The 18927-nt window shown below is 46.7% G+C and overlaps 2 protein-coding genes across 3 annotated transcripts in view; both read right to left on the bottom strand.

Moving 5' to 3' along the window:
- ADGRE5 (adhesion G protein-coupled receptor E5) overlaps positions 1–18927 on the bottom strand; it is a 367255-nt gene that overhangs the window by 294807 nt on the left and 53521 nt on the right. The gene's annotated exons all lie outside the window — the stretch shown is intronic.
- LOC136613168 (adhesion G protein-coupled receptor E3-like) overlaps positions 1–18927 on the bottom strand; it is an 81465-nt gene that overhangs the window by 47678 nt on the left and 14860 nt on the right. The window contains exons 6-7 of the mRNA XM_066594013.1: positions 8237–8359; positions 5281–5397 (exon numbers count right to left, since the gene is read on the bottom strand). Coding sequence (XP_066450110.1) covers positions 5281–5397; positions 8237–8359 — 240 coding nt within the window. The remainder of the gene's footprint in view (positions 1–5280; positions 5398–8236; positions 8360–18927) is intronic.

The raw sequence follows: 18927 nt of genomic DNA, 5'->3' as shown, positions 1-18927 counted from the left end.
TGAAGCGATTTCGATGAAATTTGACAGGGAGATAGCTTGCATCTTGAGGAAGGACATGGGCTATGATTTATCTGGAAAATTTATCAAGTAAAATATAAGCTCTTCCCTGAAAATCAATCCAAAAATGTGTAAAAAATTTTTAAAAATGTATACTCACCTCTTTGCAGCTGCTGGGGCTCAGCCGCGTCCAGCCCGCTCTTCTTCTGCACTGCTCTGAGGAGTATCCAGCAGATGGGGATTTAAAATCCCTGCCTGCTGAATGGACTGCCTCTGATTGGCTGAGCACTTTGATCAATCAGAGGCAGCTCTCAGCTATTGAATGACAGCTGAGAGCTGCCTCTGATTGGTCCCTGTGCTCAGCCAATCAGAAGCAGCACTCACCCATTCATGAATTCATAAATGCGTGAGTGCTGCCTCTGATTGGCTATATTGCTGGCTCCATTAAATTCAATAGAAGAACATTGCTCTACTCTGCCACAGCAGGAATCCCCTGTGGCAGCTGTCACAGCCGCAGCACCGGGTAGCGGGCAGTGCTCTTTTTGAGTGGATAATAGCTGCTAGCAGTGTTTTTTCTGCCGTGATACCCACTTCGGTCACGCAAATTTTTGAACGCATAACTAATGCGGTCAAAAATTTGTTCGTTAAAACGCCCGTGTGACTGAGGCCTGAAGGGAAAAGTTGCTGTTTTGGTCCTATTAATACGTAATCTTGATGCGCCAAAACTGTGCAATGGCACACGATTAAAAATTACGCACATAGGGTGAAATATTGTAAGAGCCATTATTATGACTGGAATAGCAAAAGCAGAAAGTGTTTTAATTCCACGCATACCGATAATACTGACGGATTTGCCTTTTCAATTCAAAAGGCTGCAATTCCCTCTAAAAAGAGCATTTGTGATGATAATCAATAAGGCTCAAGGGCAAACACTTAAAGTAGCAGGTGTACATTTAGAAAAAACATGTTTTTCTCATGGGCAACTGTATGTGGCGTGCTCACATGTATAAAGCCCACAAAACCTGTATATCCTGGCAAAAGATGACAAGACCAAAAATGTACAGAACTGTACTGGTGGCAAATTGCAGTTACAGTCCTTTCACTATTTCAACTTTTTATGTTTCAATATACAGCAAAACGCGGACCAAATTCCACACGGAAAACAAGCTAATTCCCTATAAAGGTGTATTAGAAGATTTTGTAACTAACTAGTTTTAATTTGATCATCATACTTTTATCCTAAATATTAAATTAGAATTGGTAGTAAACACCGAAGCATTGGTACAAGAAAGCAATAAATGATAGTTTATAATATCACGCAACAGGAAGCATACAAACATGAAGCAAGCATGTGCTAATACAGCAGGAGCACTGATATTCACCAATGCATAGTGGGGGCGGTACTCCCAGTGAAAATATTCTGTATCCTCTGTCTTGGCAGGTGTATGATATGGAGTTATTTTTTTTAGCACATATAACTCCTTTTGGACACGGGATGTACACTATAAAGGGAAATGTACAAAGACAGTTACAGCAGATTATATAAAGGGAGGAATTTACTAAGTCCAGCATTTCTTGTGCCGGGTTTAGTAAGATTTCCCCCCAGCAAACAGTGCGTTGAATCAATGAGAAGGTGAACGCATTCATCGCATCCCAGCACATCCGTACGCCTTCACTGAAATACATACGCCTCGTCCCAGTGAGACATATACACTACCGTTCAAAAGTTTGGGGTCACATTGAAATGTCCTTATTTTTGAAGGAAAAGCACTACTTTTCAATGAAGATAACTTTAAACTAGTCCTAACTTTAAACAAATGCACTCTATACATTGCTAATGTGGTAAATGACTATTCTAGCTGCAAATGCCTGTTTTTTTGTGCAATATCTACAAAGGTGTATAGAGGCCCATTTCCAGCAACTATCACTCCAGTGTTCTAATGGTACAATGTGTTTGCTCATTGGCTCAGAAGGCTAATTGATGATTAGAAAACCCTTGTGCAATCATGTTCACACATCTGAAAACAGTCTAGCTCGTTACAGAAGCTACAAAACTGACCTTCCTGTGAGCAGATTGAGTTTCTGGAGCATCACATTTGTGGGGTCAATTAAACGCTCAAAATGGCCAGAAAAAGAGAACTTTCATCTGAAACTCGACAGTCTATTCTTGTTCTTAGAAATGAAGGCTATTCCATGCGAGAAATTGCTAAGAAATTGAAGATTTCCTACAACGGTGTGTACTACTCCCTTCAGAGGACAGCACAAACAGGCTCTAACCAGAGTAGAAAAAGAAGTGGGAGGCCGCGTTGCACAACTAAGCATGAAGATAAGCACATTAGAGTCTCTAGTTTGAGAAACAGACGCCTCACAGGTACCCAACTGGCATCTTCATTAAATAGTACCCGCAAAACACCAGTGTCAACATCTACAGTGAAGAGGTGGCTGCGGGATTTTGGGCTTCAGGGCAGAGTGGCAAAGAAAAAGCCATATCTGAGACTGGCCAATAAAAGAAAAAGATTAAGATGGGCAAAAGAACACAGACATTGGACAGAGGAAGACTGGAAAAAAGTGTTGTGGACGGATGAATCCAAGTTTGAGGTGTTTGGATCACAAAGAAGAACGTTTGTGAGACGCAGAACAAATGAAAAGATGCTGGAAGAATGCCTGACGCCATCTGTTAAGCATGGTGGAGGTAATGTGATGGTCTGGGGTTGCTTTGGTGCTGGTAAGGTGGGAGATTTGTACAGGGTAAAAGGGATTCTGAATAAGGAAGGCTATCACTCCATTTTGCAACGCCATGCCATACCCAGTGGACAGCGCTTGATTGGAACCAATTTCATCCTACAACAGGACAATGACCCTAAACACACCTCCAAATTGTGCAAGAACTATTTACAGCAGAAGCAGGCAGCTGGTATTCTATCGGTAATGGAGTGGCCAGCGCAGTCACCAGATCTGAACCCCATTGAGCTGTTGTGGGAGCAGCTTGACCGTATGGTACGCCAGAAGTGCCCATCCAACCAATCCAACTTGTGGGAGATGCTTCTAGAAGCGTGGGGTGCAATTTCACAAGCTTACCTCAACAAATTAACAGCTAGAATGTCAAAGGTGTGCAATGCTGTAATTGCTGCAAAAGGAGGATTCTTTGACGAAAGCAAAGTTTGATGTAAAAACAATGTTATTTCAAATACAAATCATTATTTCTAACCTTGTCAATGTCTTGACTCTATTTTCTATTCATTTCACAACGCATGGTGGTGAATAAGTGTGACTTTTCATGGAAAACACAAAATTGTTTGGGTGACCCCAAACTTTTGAACGGTAGTGTATCTCTGGAATAATTTACCCCAGTTTGTGGCGTAAATTATAAATTAATTTGTCAGTCCAGAGCAACTACAACCCCTCCCACCAAACCCACCCACTTTCCAGAAAAGTCGCAGGACCGTTACAGGTGAAGAAAAAATTGCTAATTTTTGGCGCAAGCAGGTCTTGTGCAAAAATTTGCAATTTATCTACACCACAATTCTGGTGTACATTAGTTAATATACCTTTAAGTTTTATATCAACGGTCAACTTTTCACCCCATCTGGAGGATAATAGTGTGGTTCCTGCATGTCTGCCATATGTCAGTAAATTCCTATCTGGGAATACTAGGCAGGAGTTCTGATATGCAGGATCATATAAATAAAACTGTGTTGGATGTATCAGACATTTGTGATGAAATACACCGTGACCGGATCAATATCAGCATCCATATCACCATTGTTGATGACAGCTGGGGACAGTCATAGATGACAGAAACAACATACAACTTTCTGTATAGAAACGCATTCCATCAGAAACTGTACAATCATACTATAAGATGACCAATCAGAGCAGGTCACATTATAGTCAATGGCTAGAGGTGGATAAAAAGAAGAAAGGGCAAAAGAAGTCACTAGACCACAAATCAGGATGATTAGCTTCTTACCCCACTCTCCTATACTGGGGTATGATACTATTGGCTGCACTGGTCATGTGGGTAAACAACCATCATGACCACTGCAGAGCATTTAAACAAGGCAACGCAGGACAAGAGCGGCGGTGGGAGAGCAGCGCACTAGCAGAGAGGTGAGTGATGGTGTTTTTTTTTTTCAAAAATAATGATAATGAAAAATATAACTTGTCCTACAAAAAAAACAAGCCCTCCTACGGTTATGTTGATGGAAAATAAAAACTTATGGTTTTTGTAATGAGGAAATGGGAAAAAAAATTAAAATAATAATGAAAGGACAAAGTCAGATGTATCCTTTAGGCCTTGATCACACGGCGACAAAGTTGCGCGATTTTCTCACGTTGCGACAAATTGCATGTATGTGAAGCCCATGCTTTCCTATGGGTTCCTTCACATTTGCAATGTTTTGTAGCGTGTGACATTGCAATTCAAAAACCTTGTGGGTTTCGCGACCTGCGAGGTTTTATAGCCCATGTTTCCCTACAGCTCCTTCCTCTATGTTGCATTGCATCACACGAAAACACAATTTTTGTGCGGTGCGATGCCACTTTGACAGTAGGAAATCCTACTACCAAAGCCCTAATCTAAGTCCTAGTTGCAGAAAAAAACAAAACACATATATCATCTAAGAAGCGCTGTCTGGCTCCGGCTCTTCTTCACCCTAGTCCCTAGCAGTTGTCTTCAGCATCTCTTCTGGCCAGGGATTAGAAAATCTCCGCCTCCAAGAAGTGCTGCCTCTGATTGGCTGAGGGCCACAACTCAGCCAATCAGAGCCAGTGCTTGATGAATCAATTACAGCCAATGAAAGTCACAGCATTCAGCCAATGAGAGGCAGCACTTCCTGGAGACAGGGATTTTCCAATCCCCGGCCATAAGAGATGCTGAAGACCAGTGCTGGGGACCGGGGAGAAGAAGCAGCAGTTTTATGTTTTGCAGCTCGGGGCTTATTTTCAGGGTAAGGCTTATATTTCAAGACACCCCCCCTCCCGAAAATACTTGTAAGTGCTGCTATAAGGTCATGCGACTTTGTAGCGCCATAAAATCGCAGTATCCCCGTGAGCAATTGCAGCAATACTGCATGGACCACCGATGCGATATCGCAGCCATTTTCTTGTGTCCATATCGTGTCGCCCGTGTGAAGGAGGCCTTAGACCTGTTTCACCCGGGCTACAAAATCATTGCTACAAAACGCAATGCGCAGTACGGGCACAAAAATACACCCAAATTAAACTTGACTGAAAGTGTCCATGGATAAAAAAAAAAACATGGAAATATAACGTTGTACTCACCCATACATCTGTTGGAAATGTTTTTGTATCCCTCAGCACAAGTACAGTTATATGAGCCTCCTGTGTTGCGGCAGATCTGGTTAGAACCACATTTAATCCCACCAGTTTTGCATTCATCTGTGAAGAAGATAACATCAGGGTCGTCAACCTAAGGGCCCTTTTACAAGCAACGATATTGCTCAAAATTCGTTCACATTGCTGAAAGTGAGCCATAATGGTTACTTGTAAATGCGGCAGTCGCACAATCATAGTTTAATTATGGATTTGAACCGGTACAAAATCTATCGTTGAAGCCGCTGATAGATTGTGCAAATTTCCTTCATTCAACCACCTTAGTGACCAAGCCTTCTTGCATCTTAATGACCAGGCCAAATTTTGGAAATCTGACATGTGTCACTTTAACATAAAATAACTCCATAAAGGTTTTGCATATCCAAGTGATTCTGACATTGCTTTTTTCGCCACATATTTTACTTCATTTAGGTGGTAAAAATAAACTGATAGAATTTGTATATACTTATTAAAAGCGCCAAAATTGGGAACATTTTGAAAAAAATTGTAATTTTTTCGCATTTTAACCCCTTCCCGCTGCAGGGCGTAAGTTTACGTCCTGGCAGCCTGGTACTTCCCGCAACAGGGCGTAAACTTACGTCCTGGAGATAGCACGGGATCACATATGATCTTGTGCTATTCCACGGCCGGAGCCGGCTGTCAGTCACAGCCGGCGTCCCGCTGCTATAGCGGGGGGGGCATCGGAGTTGCGCCCCCGCTGTTAACCCCTTCCCTGCCGTGATCTAAGTAGATCGCGGCAGGGAAAGAGTTCACAGAGGGAGCGCGGCTCCCTCTGTGTCTCCGGCCAGAACTCGCGATGTCATCGCGAGAGCCCGGCCTGTCACCATGGCAACAGGACGCCAGACACTGGCGTCCTGTATTGCCTATGCCTAGGATCGCTGTATAAGCGATAAGGCATGCTAGAGCAGTAGCTCTGCCATGCCTTATAACAGTGATCATCAGGGCAGTGATTAAAGTCCCTCAGAGGGACTCAAATAGTGTAAAAAAAACAAAGATTAAAAAAATGAATTAAAAAAATGTAAAAAAAGAGTAAAAAAAACATTTTTTTCTGCTTTTTCTCAGATTAGCATAAAAAAAGGTAAAAAAACGACGCGTACAATAAGTTGCACATGCTTTTGACTGTGCACGGAAAAAAACGCTAAAAAAAACACTAAAACACTGAGGCAAAATGCTAATTCTTAGCATTTTGCCTCACTAAAAACGCAATAAAAGTGATCAAAAAAGCCATATGTACCCCAAAATGGTACCAATAAAATCTACAGCTTGTCTCGCAAAAAATAAGCCCTCATAGAGTGCCGTACATCAAAAAATAAAAAAGTTACAGGACTTTGAATGCAGCGATTTAGAAAAAAAAAAAGATTTCCAAGAAAAAGGGTTTTTATTGCAGAAAAGTGGGAAAACCTAAAAAAAATGTAAGAATTTTGGTATCGTTGTAACCGTACCGACCCGCAGAAAAAATGGAATGTCTCATTTATGCTGCATGATTAACGCTGTAAAAAAAAAAAAAAAAAATCTATGGCAGAATTGATGCGTTTTCTCTCCCTGCTATCATTAAAAAAAAAAAAAAAAAGTTTTACAATATAGTCTATGTACCGAAAAGTGGCACCGATAAAAACTACAGTTCACCACGCAAAAAACAAGCCCTCATACGGCCGCGTCAACGGAAAAATAAAAAAGTTATGACTTTTGATAAACGGAGAAGAAAATCCGCCAAAAATTGTTGCGTCCTTAAGCTCAAAATAGGCCATGTCATGAAGGGGTTAAACTGCAATATCTCAAATATGTGCAAACATTCTGTACACATTTTTGATGAGATATATACTTCCATCTATTTACTCTATTCTGGAAGCACATTGGAAAAACTTCATTTTCTTTAACCATTTAGGAGATGTACAAATTTAACATTGATTATTAACATTTTGAGGAACATTTTGTTTTCCTACACCAAGCCAAGATTGCAAAGGGCTCTACCATCTCCTCCCCTGATGGTAGCATGGAACCCGACCAAGTTACTGCTTGGGAGTTTCATAGGAAAAAACTAATCCGTGGTTTACCTTACGGTCCTTTGTCACTCATGACACCATCGTTTTGTTCTCTGCGTTTTGGAGCATGATTTTGTTGCCCGTGTGAAAGAGGCATAAAGGTATATCTATACATTGAACAATATATGTAATTTTTGTGTGAACTACTGGGGAGGCCAAAGTAGAAACAGATTGAGAAGTGCTGCCGACTAACCGCAGCATTTTTCTAGACTGTGAACTGACAGCAGGATAGGTGAATATTTATGATCATTGGGTGCACCATCATTGGAACTCCCACTCATCGCTGTAATGGGCATCCCCAGACCCTCATTCTTCCTCCCCAGAGTTGGGCAGTGCAGATTTTAAATGGAGCACTGACTGGTCAAGTAATGGATGCTGCCCCTCCATTGAAAATCTATTGGATTGACAGAGATAACCAAGCACAGTGTGCTACGGAGGACAGAAGAGCACGCTCACAATACTGAAGACAGATGGCACAGAAGGACCATCTGTCACGGATCACTCGGCTAAAGTCATTGTGATGCAATCATGACAGATTAAACTTGTTAATCAAAGACAGTCAGACTGAATACAATGACATATAAGGGCTGCTTTCAAATAAGCATAATATGGGCATTTTTGGGCCCATATTACAGATAAGTGTCCTGGCCCGACCATGAGTCCACTAACCTGAACTCATAGTCTCATAGGGATCAATAATGCTGTAAGTTCGGTTTACTAGACCTGCGGTCTGGCCAAGACATTCATCTGATGTACGGGCACAAAAATGCGCCCGTACTAAATTTGACTGAAAGTTTCCATAGAGAAAGAAAAAACACATGGAAATATAACGTTGTACTCACCTACACATGTGTTGGAAATGTTTTTGTATCCTTCAGCACAAGTACAGTTATATGATCCTGGTGTGTTGTGGCAGATCTGGTTAGAACCACAGATACCCGGATCATCGCTGCATTCATCTATATCTGTAAAGAAGATAACAGCACGGTCGTCAACTTAAAGGCCCTTTTACAAGCAACGATATTGCTCAAAATTCGTTCACATTGCTGAAAGTGAGCCATAATAGTTACTTGTAAACGTGGCAGTCGCACACTTTTAGTTTAAGGATGGATTTGAACCTGTAAAAAATCTATCGTTGAAGCCGCTGATAGATTGTGCAAGTTTCCTTTATTTAACCAAATTTTGGAAATCTGACACGTGTCACTTTAATATAAAATAACTCCGTAAAGGTTTTGCATATCCAAGTGATTCTGACATTGCTTTTTCACCACATGTTTTACTTCATTTAGGTGGTAAAAATAAACTGATAGAATTTGTGTATATTTATTAAAAGCGCCAAAATTGGGAACATTTTGAAAAACTTGTCATTTTTTCACATTTTAAACTGCAATATCTCAAATATGTGCAAACATACTGTACAGATTTTTAATGAGATATATACTTCCATCTGTTTACTCTATTCTGGAAGAACATTGGAAAAACTGAAGTTTTTTTAACTATTTAGGAGACGTACAAATTTAACATTCATACATTTTGAGAAACATTTTGTTTTCCTACACCAAGGGCTCATATGTGTCAGTATGATAGATACCCCTGGAACGTTCGAGGAGCAAGCCCACAGCCGAGGAGATGGCGGGGTAGATTGAGGCTTTGTCATGGGGTCTACCATCTCCTCCCTTGGTGGTAGCATGGAACCCGATCAAGTTACTGCTGAGGGAGTGTCATAGGAAAAAACTAATCCGCAGTTTACCTTAGGGTGCTTTGTCACTCATGACACCATCGTTTCATTCTCTGCAGTGAATCCAAAAGTTGAAATAAAACAGTCCACACACAGGGATCACTTTCTGAGCAAAACCAGAGACGGTCAGTAGAGCTCACTTACTTAAATAAATGATGAACAGTTCACAGACTTTGCATTAGCCAGCAGGACACCGGTGTAGACAAATTAGTGGTATGACAGGGAGGATTCACAGGATGGCAGACAAATCCACAGTCCCAGTTATCTGTGGGGTTCTGCTCGAGGCAACTTTCTTTACTCTTTCTCTCCAGCTCTCTACCGGTATACACTCACGGTCAGAAGTCACACTCAGTGCTACCTGGAGGTTCCTCTCACACTCTCTCAGTTCTCCATCTTAGCACTGAGGAGGCCAAGGTGAATTGGTCCTAGGACAAGCATTAGGCCACCACTCAGCCTCTTCTGTTTTCCCAAGGCAGGCTCCACTACTTGCAAGGTTCCTTGGACTGAATTGGACTCTGGCAAGTCCCAGACGCACACTGACTCCCACTGACTTGCAGAACCTCTTGCAAACACATATACATAGCATGATCACATGACTTACAACATGATACATTTCCCAGACATAACCCAGACATTAACCCATTCAGTGCTGCAGAGGTGCAATACACATCACAAATGCATAAGCATAGAAGACACTGACAATAAAAGGCACAAAACAAATACATTCATATTTATGGAGGGGCCCCATTTACACCTCCACAAATGATCCATTAAAAAAACGACACCTCTTAATGTATTCACTGAGGGGTGTCATGAGTATTTTGACCCCACAGTTTTTTTTTCATGAGTTAAAGGAGATGTCTCGAGGAAGCAGTGATTTTTTTTTTTTGCCCAGTCCCCCTAATTAAACATACATTACTAATTACCCCTGTAAATTACTTTCCTAGCTGGTTTCTACTTACCGTTCCAGTGTTTCAGCAACTTATAAAAGTTTCCCCAAGATGGCCGCCGGCTCTTTCCCCGTCGCTCGCTGCAGCCCGACGTGCGCGCTCCTGAGACGCTGCCAGCTGTGTCTCCATGGCAACCGGACGCCAAGCAGCCGCCGACCGGACGCCCCGCAGCCGCCGACCAGTCACCCACCGCCAGGCAGAAGGTAACCGGCGCTAGCCCCCCCCCCCCCCATCACAGCGACAGCCCCCCCGGCCTAGCGCTAGTTCCCCCATCACATCGGCAGCCCCCCCGGCCTAGCGCTAGTTCCCCCATCACATCGGCAGCCCCCCCGGCGCAGCGACAGCCCCCCCGGCCTAGCGCTAGTTCCCCCATCACAGCGGCAGCCCCCCCGGTGCAGCGACAGCCCCCCCCGGCCTAGCGCTAGTTCCCCCATCACAGCGGCAGCCCCCCCGGCCCAGCGACAGCCCCCCCCGGCCTAGCGCTAGTTCCCCCATCACAGCGGCAGCCCCCCCGGCGCAGCGACAGCCCCCCCCGGCCCAGCTCTAGTTCCCCCGGCGCCAGCCCCCCCCCCCCCCCCCGGCGCAGCCCGGCGCAGCGGCAGCCCCCCCCCCGACCCATCACTTACCTGGGATGCTTCTCGGGGCTGCTGGGCTGGGCTGGGCTTCTCCGCTGGGCAGCTCCAGTTTCTGCACCTTCCTCTAACAGAGGAAGGTACAGAATGGCCGCTCCAGCGCGCTCCCGAGCAGTGACAGCTCGTCTGCGCATGCGCAGAAGAGCTGTAGCGGGGAGCACACTGAAGCGGCTCGTGCTGAATGGAGAAGACCGGACTGCGCAAGCGCGTCTAAAAAAGCAAGCTGCCGGCGAATTTAGACGGAACCATGGAGACGAGGACGCTAGCAACGGAGCAGGTAAGTGGAATAACTTCTGTATGGCTCATATTTAATGCACGATGTATATTACAAAGTGCATTAATATGGCCATACAGAAGTGTATAACCCCACTTTGTTTCGCGAGACCACCCCTTTAATGCAATTTAGGAGGAGAAAAAAATTAAATTTCATATTTTTGTAAATGTGTCATTTTAAAGATAGGATTTTTTTCTATAGTACACATGAAAATGAGGATTTGCACCCCAAAATCGATACCTCTGTTTGTCCTGTGTTAAGAAACATAGCCGCTGTGGCCCTAAGTCTGGGGCCCTATGTCTGTATGCACAACGGGGCCCAAGCCAAAAGTAACAGCCGGTGGTTTTCAGAACATAAATTTTGCTTGATTGCGATTTAGGCCCCATTGCCCACTTGTAGAGCCCTTGAGCGGCCAAAACGATGCAGAACCTCCACAAATGGCCCTATTTTGAAAACTGGACCCATTACCGAATTCATCTAAAGGTGTGCTGTGTATTTCGACAGCACAGTTTTTGAATGAATCTAAGCAGAGCAGAAGGAAAAAAATATGATTTTTAAATTTTTTTGGCAATTCTGTCATTTTAAAAACATAGCACACATATGAATGAAGACAATCACCCCAAAATGGATACGTTTATTTCTCCCGTGTTCAGAAATATACCCATTGTGGTCCTAATATTATGTCTGTATGCACAATGGGGCCCAAACAGAAAGGAGCATTTAACTTCAACTGTTTTTTAACTTTTACATGATCCTCATTATCCATTGGATAACGGTGATCAAGGACTGCTCACTGCTGCCCTCAGTCACTGCTCCAGGCTCTCAGCTACCTTTAGTAGCCACAAGCAAGGATATTTTAAATTTCCCAGGCTCTCCCCAGCTTCTGCGCTTGCGTCTGCCATTTTGGTAACGGGCGCATGCATCGAAGCTGGGGAGAGGTCCGCGGATAAAGATCCCAGCGGGGGCATCGCTAGATGCATAAGTAATTTCACCTCCCTCGCAGTTCGGATCCGTGACGGGAGGTGAAACTAGCTTTTTTTTACTTTTATGTGATCACTGTTGGATAACCAAGGACCGCGTGGAGGCTGCTTTTAGCAGTGTTGCACATTTTTATTTTTTTTTTGCTATATCGGCCGTGCAGAGCATTGCGCCCTGCAGTAATACTACAGGGATAGAATTGTGTAGGCAGGGCCAGAAGACATATATTATAGATTAAATATACGCAGTGGTCCTTTAGAAAAAAATATTTGAAAAAAAACTATTTGGCCTGCCTGTCACTGCGCTCAGTGTTCTGGGTCTGTGTCTGCTGCGGGTTGTAGTTCTCAAAATAAATACGCAGCCAGCTAAGTGTTACAGCAGGCTTGCGCAAAATTCTTTCCTGGCGTTCCGTAAGCGAACTCAGCCTACAACCACAGGGCAATAAGCGGCACATTAAATTACAGTGTTGTGTTTCTGCATTCCTGGTAATACAGCATGCTGAGGGGTAGGGGTAGGCCTAGAGGACGTGGGCGCGGCCGAGGACGCGGAGGCCCTAGTCCGGGTGTGGGCACAGGCCGAGCTCCTGATCCAGGTGTATCGCAGCCGACTGCTGTGGGATTAGGAGAGAGGCACGTTTCTGGCGTCCCCACATTCATAGCACATTTAATGGGTCCACGCGGTAGACCCTTATTAGAAAATGAGCAGTGTGAGCAGGTCCTGTCGTGGATGGCAGAAAGTGCTTCCAGCAACCTATCGTCCACCCAGAGTTCTGCGGCGTCCACTGCTGCAACTCAGAATCCTCTGGCTGCTGCTCCTCCTTCCTCCCAGCCTCCTCACTCCATGAAAATGAGACATTCTGAGGAGCGGGCAGACTCTCAGGAACTGTTCTCGGGCCCCTGCTCAGATTGGGCAGCAATGGTTCCTCTCCCACCAGAGGAGTTTATCGTGACTGATGCCCAACCATTGCAAAGTTCCCGGGGTCCGGGGGATGAGGCTGGGGACTTCCGGCAACTGTCTCAAGACCTTTCAGTGGGTGAGGAGGCCGATGACGATGAGACACAGTTTTCTATCAGTGAGGTAGTAGTAAGGGCATTAAGTCCGAGGGAGGAGCGCACCGAGGATTCTGAGGAAGAGCAGCAGGACGATGAGGTGACTGACCCCACCTGGTTTGCTACGCCTACTGAGGACAGGTCTTCAGAGGGGGAGGCAAGGGCAGCAGCAGGGCAGGTTGCAAGAGACAGTGCGGTGGCCAGGGGTAGAGGCAGGGCCAGACCGAATAATCCACCAACTGTTTCCCAAAGCGCCCCCTCGCGCCATGCCACCCTGCAGAGGCCGAGGTGCTCAAAGGTCTGGCAGTTTTTCACTGAGAGTGCAGACGACCGACGAACAGTGGTGTGCAACCTTTGTCGTGCCAAGATCAGCCGGGGAGCCACTACCAGCAGCCTCACCACCACCAGCATGCGCAGACATATGATGGCCAAGCACCCCACAAGGTGGGACGAAGGCCGTTCACCGCCTCGGGTTTGCACCGCTGCCTCTCCCCCTGTGCCCCAACCTGCCACTGAGATCCAACCCCGCTCTGAGGACACAGGCACTACCGTCTCCTGGCCTGCACCCACACCCTCACCTCCGCTGTCCTCGGCCCCATCCACCAATGTCTCTCAGCGCACCGTCCAGCCGTTGCTAGCGCAAGTGTTTGAGCGCAAGCGCAAGTACGCCGCCACGCACCCGCACGCTCAAGCGTTAAACGTGCACATAGCAAAATTTATCAGCCTGGAGATGCTGCCGTATAGGGTTGTGGAAACGGAGTCCTTCAAAAGTATGATGGCGGCGGCGGCCCCGCGCTACTCAGTTCCCAGTCGCCACTACTTTTCCCGATGTGCCGTCCCAGGCCTGCACGACCACGTCTCCCGCAACATTGTACGCGCCCTCACCAACGCGGTTACTGCCAAGGTCCACTTAACAACGGACACGTGGACAAGCACAGGCGGGCAGGGCCACTATATCTCCCTGATGGCACATTGGGTGAATTTAGTGGAGGCTGGGACAGAGTCAGAGCCTGGGACCGCTCATGTCCTACCCACCCCCAGAATTGCGGGCCACAGCTCGGTGGTGGTATCTGCGGCGATGTATGCTTCCTCCACTAAACCACCCTCCTCCTCCTCCGCAACCTCTGTCTCGCAATCAAGATGTGTCAGCAGCAGCACGTCGCCAGCAGTCGGTGTCGCGCGTCGTGGCAGCACAGCGGTGGGCAAGCGTCAGCAGGCCGTGCTGAAACTACTCAGCTTAGGAGATAAGAGGCACACGGCCCACGAACTGCTGCAGGGTCTGACAGAGCAGACCGACCGCTGGCTTGCGCCGCTGAGCCTCCAACCGGGCATGGTCGTGTGTGACAACGGCCATAACCTGGTGGCGGCTCTGCAGCTCGGCAGCCTCACGCACGTGCCATGCCTGGCCCACGTCTTTAATTTGGTGGTTCAGCGCTTTCTGAAAAGCTACCCTCGCTTGTCAGACCTGCTCGGAAAGGTGCGCCGGCTCTGCGCACATTTCCGCAAGTCCCACACGGACGCTGCCACCCTGCGTACCCTGCAACATCGGTTTAATCTGCCAGTGCACCGACTGCTGTGCGACGTGCCCACACGGTGGAACTCTACGCTCCACATGTTGGCCAGGCTCTATGAGCAGCGTAGAGCTATAGTGGAATACCAACTCCAACATGGGCGGCGCAGTGGGAGTCAGCCTCCTCAATTATTTTCAGAAGAGTGGTCCTGGTTGGCAGAAATCTGCCAGGTCCTTGGAAACTTTGAGGAGTCTACCCAGGTGGTGAGTGGCGATGCTGCAATCATTAGCGTCACCATTCCTCTGCTATGCATCTTGAGAAGTTCCCTGCAAACCATAAAGGCAGCCGCTTTGCGTTCGGTAACAGAGCCGGGGGAAGACAGTATGTCGCTGGATAGTCAGAGCACCCTCCTGTCTATATCTCAGCGCGGTGAGGAGGAGGAGGAGGAGGAGGAGGAAGATGAGGAGGAGGGGGAAGACACAGCTTGGCCCACTGGTGAGGGTAGACATGCTGCTGGCCTGTCATCCTTTCAGCGTGTATGGCCTGAGGAGGAGGAGGAGGAGGAGGAGGAGGAGGATCCTGAAAGTGATCTTCCTAGTGAGGACAGCCATGTGCTGCGTACAGGTACCCTGGCACACATGGCTGACTTCATGTTAGGATGCCTGTCTCGTGACCCTCGCGTTACACGCATTCTGGCCACTACGGATTACTGGGTGTACACACTGCTCGACCCACGGTATAAGGAGAACCTTTCCACTCTCATACCCGAAGAGGAAAGGGGTTCGAGAGTGTTGCTACACCACAGGACCCTGGCGGACAAACTGATGGTAAAATTCCCATCCGACAGCGGTAGTGGCCGAAGGCGCAGTTCCGAGGGCCAGGTAGCAGGGGAGGCGCGGAGATCAGGCAGGATGTACAGCACAGGCAGGCCAACACTCTTTAAGGCCCTTGACAGCTTTATGGCTCCCCAGCAAGACTGTGTCACTGCTCCCCAGTCACGGCTGAGTCGGCGGGAGCACTGTAAAAGGATGGTGAGGGAGTACGTAGCCGATCGCACGATTGTCCTCCGTGACGCCTCTGCCCCCTACAACTACTGGGTGTTGAAGCTGGACATGTGGCCTGAACTCGCGCTGTATGCCCTGGAGGTGCTTGCTTGTCCTGCGGCTAGCGTCTTGTCAGAGAGGGTGTTTAGTGCGGCTGGGGGAATCATCACAGATAAGCGTACCCGCCTGTCAACCGACAGTGCCGACAGGCTAACAGTTGTAAATGCATCTGTTTCCACTTCTAAAGAACCCCAGTCTGACTGGGGCATGCAGTGTGGGCCGAAGCCCACCTGCATTAAGCACAACATTACTACCTCAGCTGTGTTGGGCAATGCAATGGGATATTTTTATGTACCGCCGGTGGGTTCCAGGGAGCCACCCATGCTGTGGGTCCACAGGGAGTTGTAAATGCATCTGTTTCCACTTCTAAAGAACCCCAGTCTGACTGGGGCATGCAGTGTGGGCCGAAGCCCACCTGCATTAAGCACGACATTACTACCTCAGCTGTGTTGGGCAATGCAATGGGATATTTTTATGTACCGCCGGTGGGTTCCAGGGAGCCACCCATGCTGTCGGTCCACAGGGAGTTGTAAATGCATCTGTTTCCACTTCTAAAGAACCCCAGTCTGACTGGGGCATGCAGTGTGGGCCGAAGCCCACCTGCATTAAGCACGACATTACTACCTCAGCTGTGTTGGGCAATGCATTGGGATATATTTATGTACCGCCGGTGGCTTCCTGGCACCCACCCATGCTGTGGGTCCACAGGGAGTTGTAAATGCATCTGTTTCCACTTCTAAAGAACCCCAGTCTGACTGGGGCATGCAGTGTGGGCCGAAGCCCACCTGCATTAAGCACGACATTACTACCTCAGCTGTGTTGGGCAATGCAATGGGATATTTTTATGTACCGCCGGTGGGTTCCAGGGAGCCACCCATGCTGTGGGTGTACACGGAATTCCCATTGCGGAGTTGTACCTGCCTGTGACTATTTATAAAATAACGCGGTCTGACTGGGGCGTGCAGACACCTTGACAGAATGAATAGTGTGTGGCACATAGGTTCCCCATTGCTATGCCCACGTGTGCAGCTCCAGATGGAGGTGGCACAGGATTGGATTTCTCATTGCTTCTGTACAGCATTGTGGGCTATCGTCCCGCCCCTTTTAAAGAGGGTCGCTGCCTAGCCGTGCCAACCCTCTGCAGTGTGTGCCTGCTTTTCTTGTGGCAGACGCCCTTATAAATGGACATGAGGGTGGCGTGACATGAGGGCAGCTGAAGGCTGGGCAGGGACAGTTTGGTGTGCGCTGTGGACACTGGGTCGTGGGGGGGGGGAAATTGGCAGCATGTAACCCAGGAGAAGTGGCAGCGGAGTGTCATGCAGGCAGTGATTGTGCTTTGTTGGAGGTAGTGTGGTGCTTAGCTAAGGTATGCATTGCTAATGAGGGCTTTTCAGAAGTAAAGGTTGTTGGGAGGGGGGGCCCACTCTTGCCGCTATTGTGGCTTAATAGTGGGACCTGGGAACTTGAGATGCAGCCCAACATGTAGCCGCTCGCCTGCCCTATCCGTTTCTGTGTCGTTCCCATCACTTTCTTGAATTGCCCAGATTTTCACAAATAAAAACCTTAGCGAGCATCGGCGAAATACAAAAATGCTCAGGTCGCCCATTGACTTCAATGGGGTTCGTTACTCGAAACGAACCCTCGAGCATCACTAAAATTTCGTCCCGAGTAACGAGCACCCGAGCATTTTGGTGCTCGCTCATCTCTATTAATGAGTTTTAAGTACCGAAAAATAGTACAACTAAAAAATATAAGTCAACCTACAAAACTTAAGCCCTCATACTGCTACAGTGATGGAAAAACGAAAAAGGTTATGGCTGCTGTAATAGGGGAAAAGAAAAGGATAATAAAGATTGCCATGTATGAGCGCCAAAACTTACACTAGATTGGGGACTAGCGGATGACAGCATTCACACAATATGAGGACTGACTGATCGCAGCGTTACACTAAACTGTGGAGTTTAGCGTGACTCTAAACTCTGACTAATGGCAGCATTTACACAAGACTGATGGCCTACAGTGTTTATACAAGTTTGGGACCCCCCTCATTACTAGATTGGGGGTCCTGAGTCCTCCGTTCCTCCTCATCAAGGTTATAAGGTGCATCCTACCACTTCACTCAATATCTATGGGTGAGATCCATAAAGTACAGTATACATTATTATACAGACAGAAGAGCTGCACACAATATGGACCTCAGACCTTACAGAAGGACTATCTGTCACCAACTACTGTGTTATTGACATCTAACCATGGCTGATAAGGTGCTTCTCCACTGCCAGGAACAAGCCCAATTGACCTATTTGCAAGTGGATTGGGGCTCCTTCAGCTACATTAACATGGAACAATCAGATGTTCTGTATGTGGCCAAATAATGGTGAGTACAATAGTTTGTTGGTAATGATGGAACTGTATGCGCCCGATGCATCGCCAGTTGCATATAACACTGGGCTTCCAGCAACAGATGATTTTTGATACCATATAAAAGATTGTCATCACCCGACAAACAAGCATTTGCTCATTTGATGGATGACCGATGATCATCTGGATATGAGCAGATGATAAAGGGAACGAATGGTCAGATGAACATTCATAAACCATCATCTGTCAGTGTAAAAGGACCTTAAGACTTGATAGATAAATAGTCTGGCTGAATGCAACGGCAGATAAAGAGGGGAAAAACGCATGGAAATCTGTCATAGTACTCACCTACACGTGTCGGGGGTGTTTCTGAATGCATCATTATACAATTATATGAACTGGGTGTGTTGCAGCAGATTGCGTTAGACCCACAGAGACCTTTCACATGCCTTCTGTGGAGCGACTTGCGGAATTTATTGCATTTTATTCCGCAGACATTAATTATGGAATTACATACCCTGCATGTTGGAAATCTGCAACAACAATACCGCAAGGGTTCCTTATTTCCACAGCAGAAAGCTTTTCTGCTGTGAAGTTGATTCTTGCGGTTTTGAAGAAAAGACACGAGGATTTTAACAGGTGCGGAATTCAAGCCCCATAGAGATATCATTGTGATGCAGTAATACTCATGTATCCTAGTTCCGTGCCATGAAAGGTCCCATACCGGGGATTCCTGCACTCATCTACATCAGCCAGGAATAAGGTAATGTCCCCTCAGCAGAAAATAACTTTATAAATGTAGTTTGCCTTCAAGGAGAAAACATTGCAATGGCTTCTCCTTCCTGCTACATCTTATGTGATGAATGGGGCGCCTCCTCGGAAATTGGGATGAGGCTTTGGATTTAACATAAATATGCAGTAAATCAAAAGTTACATT

The sequence above is a fragment of the Eleutherodactylus coqui genome, chromosome 2 (assembly GCF_035609145.1).
Source record: "Eleutherodactylus coqui strain aEleCoq1 chromosome 2, aEleCoq1.hap1, whole genome shotgun sequence".
In the NCBI taxonomy this organism is placed as follows: domain Eukaryota; kingdom Metazoa; phylum Chordata; class Amphibia; order Anura; family Eleutherodactylidae; genus Eleutherodactylus; species Eleutherodactylus coqui.
This window is presented reverse-complemented; position numbering and strand designations above follow the sequence as displayed.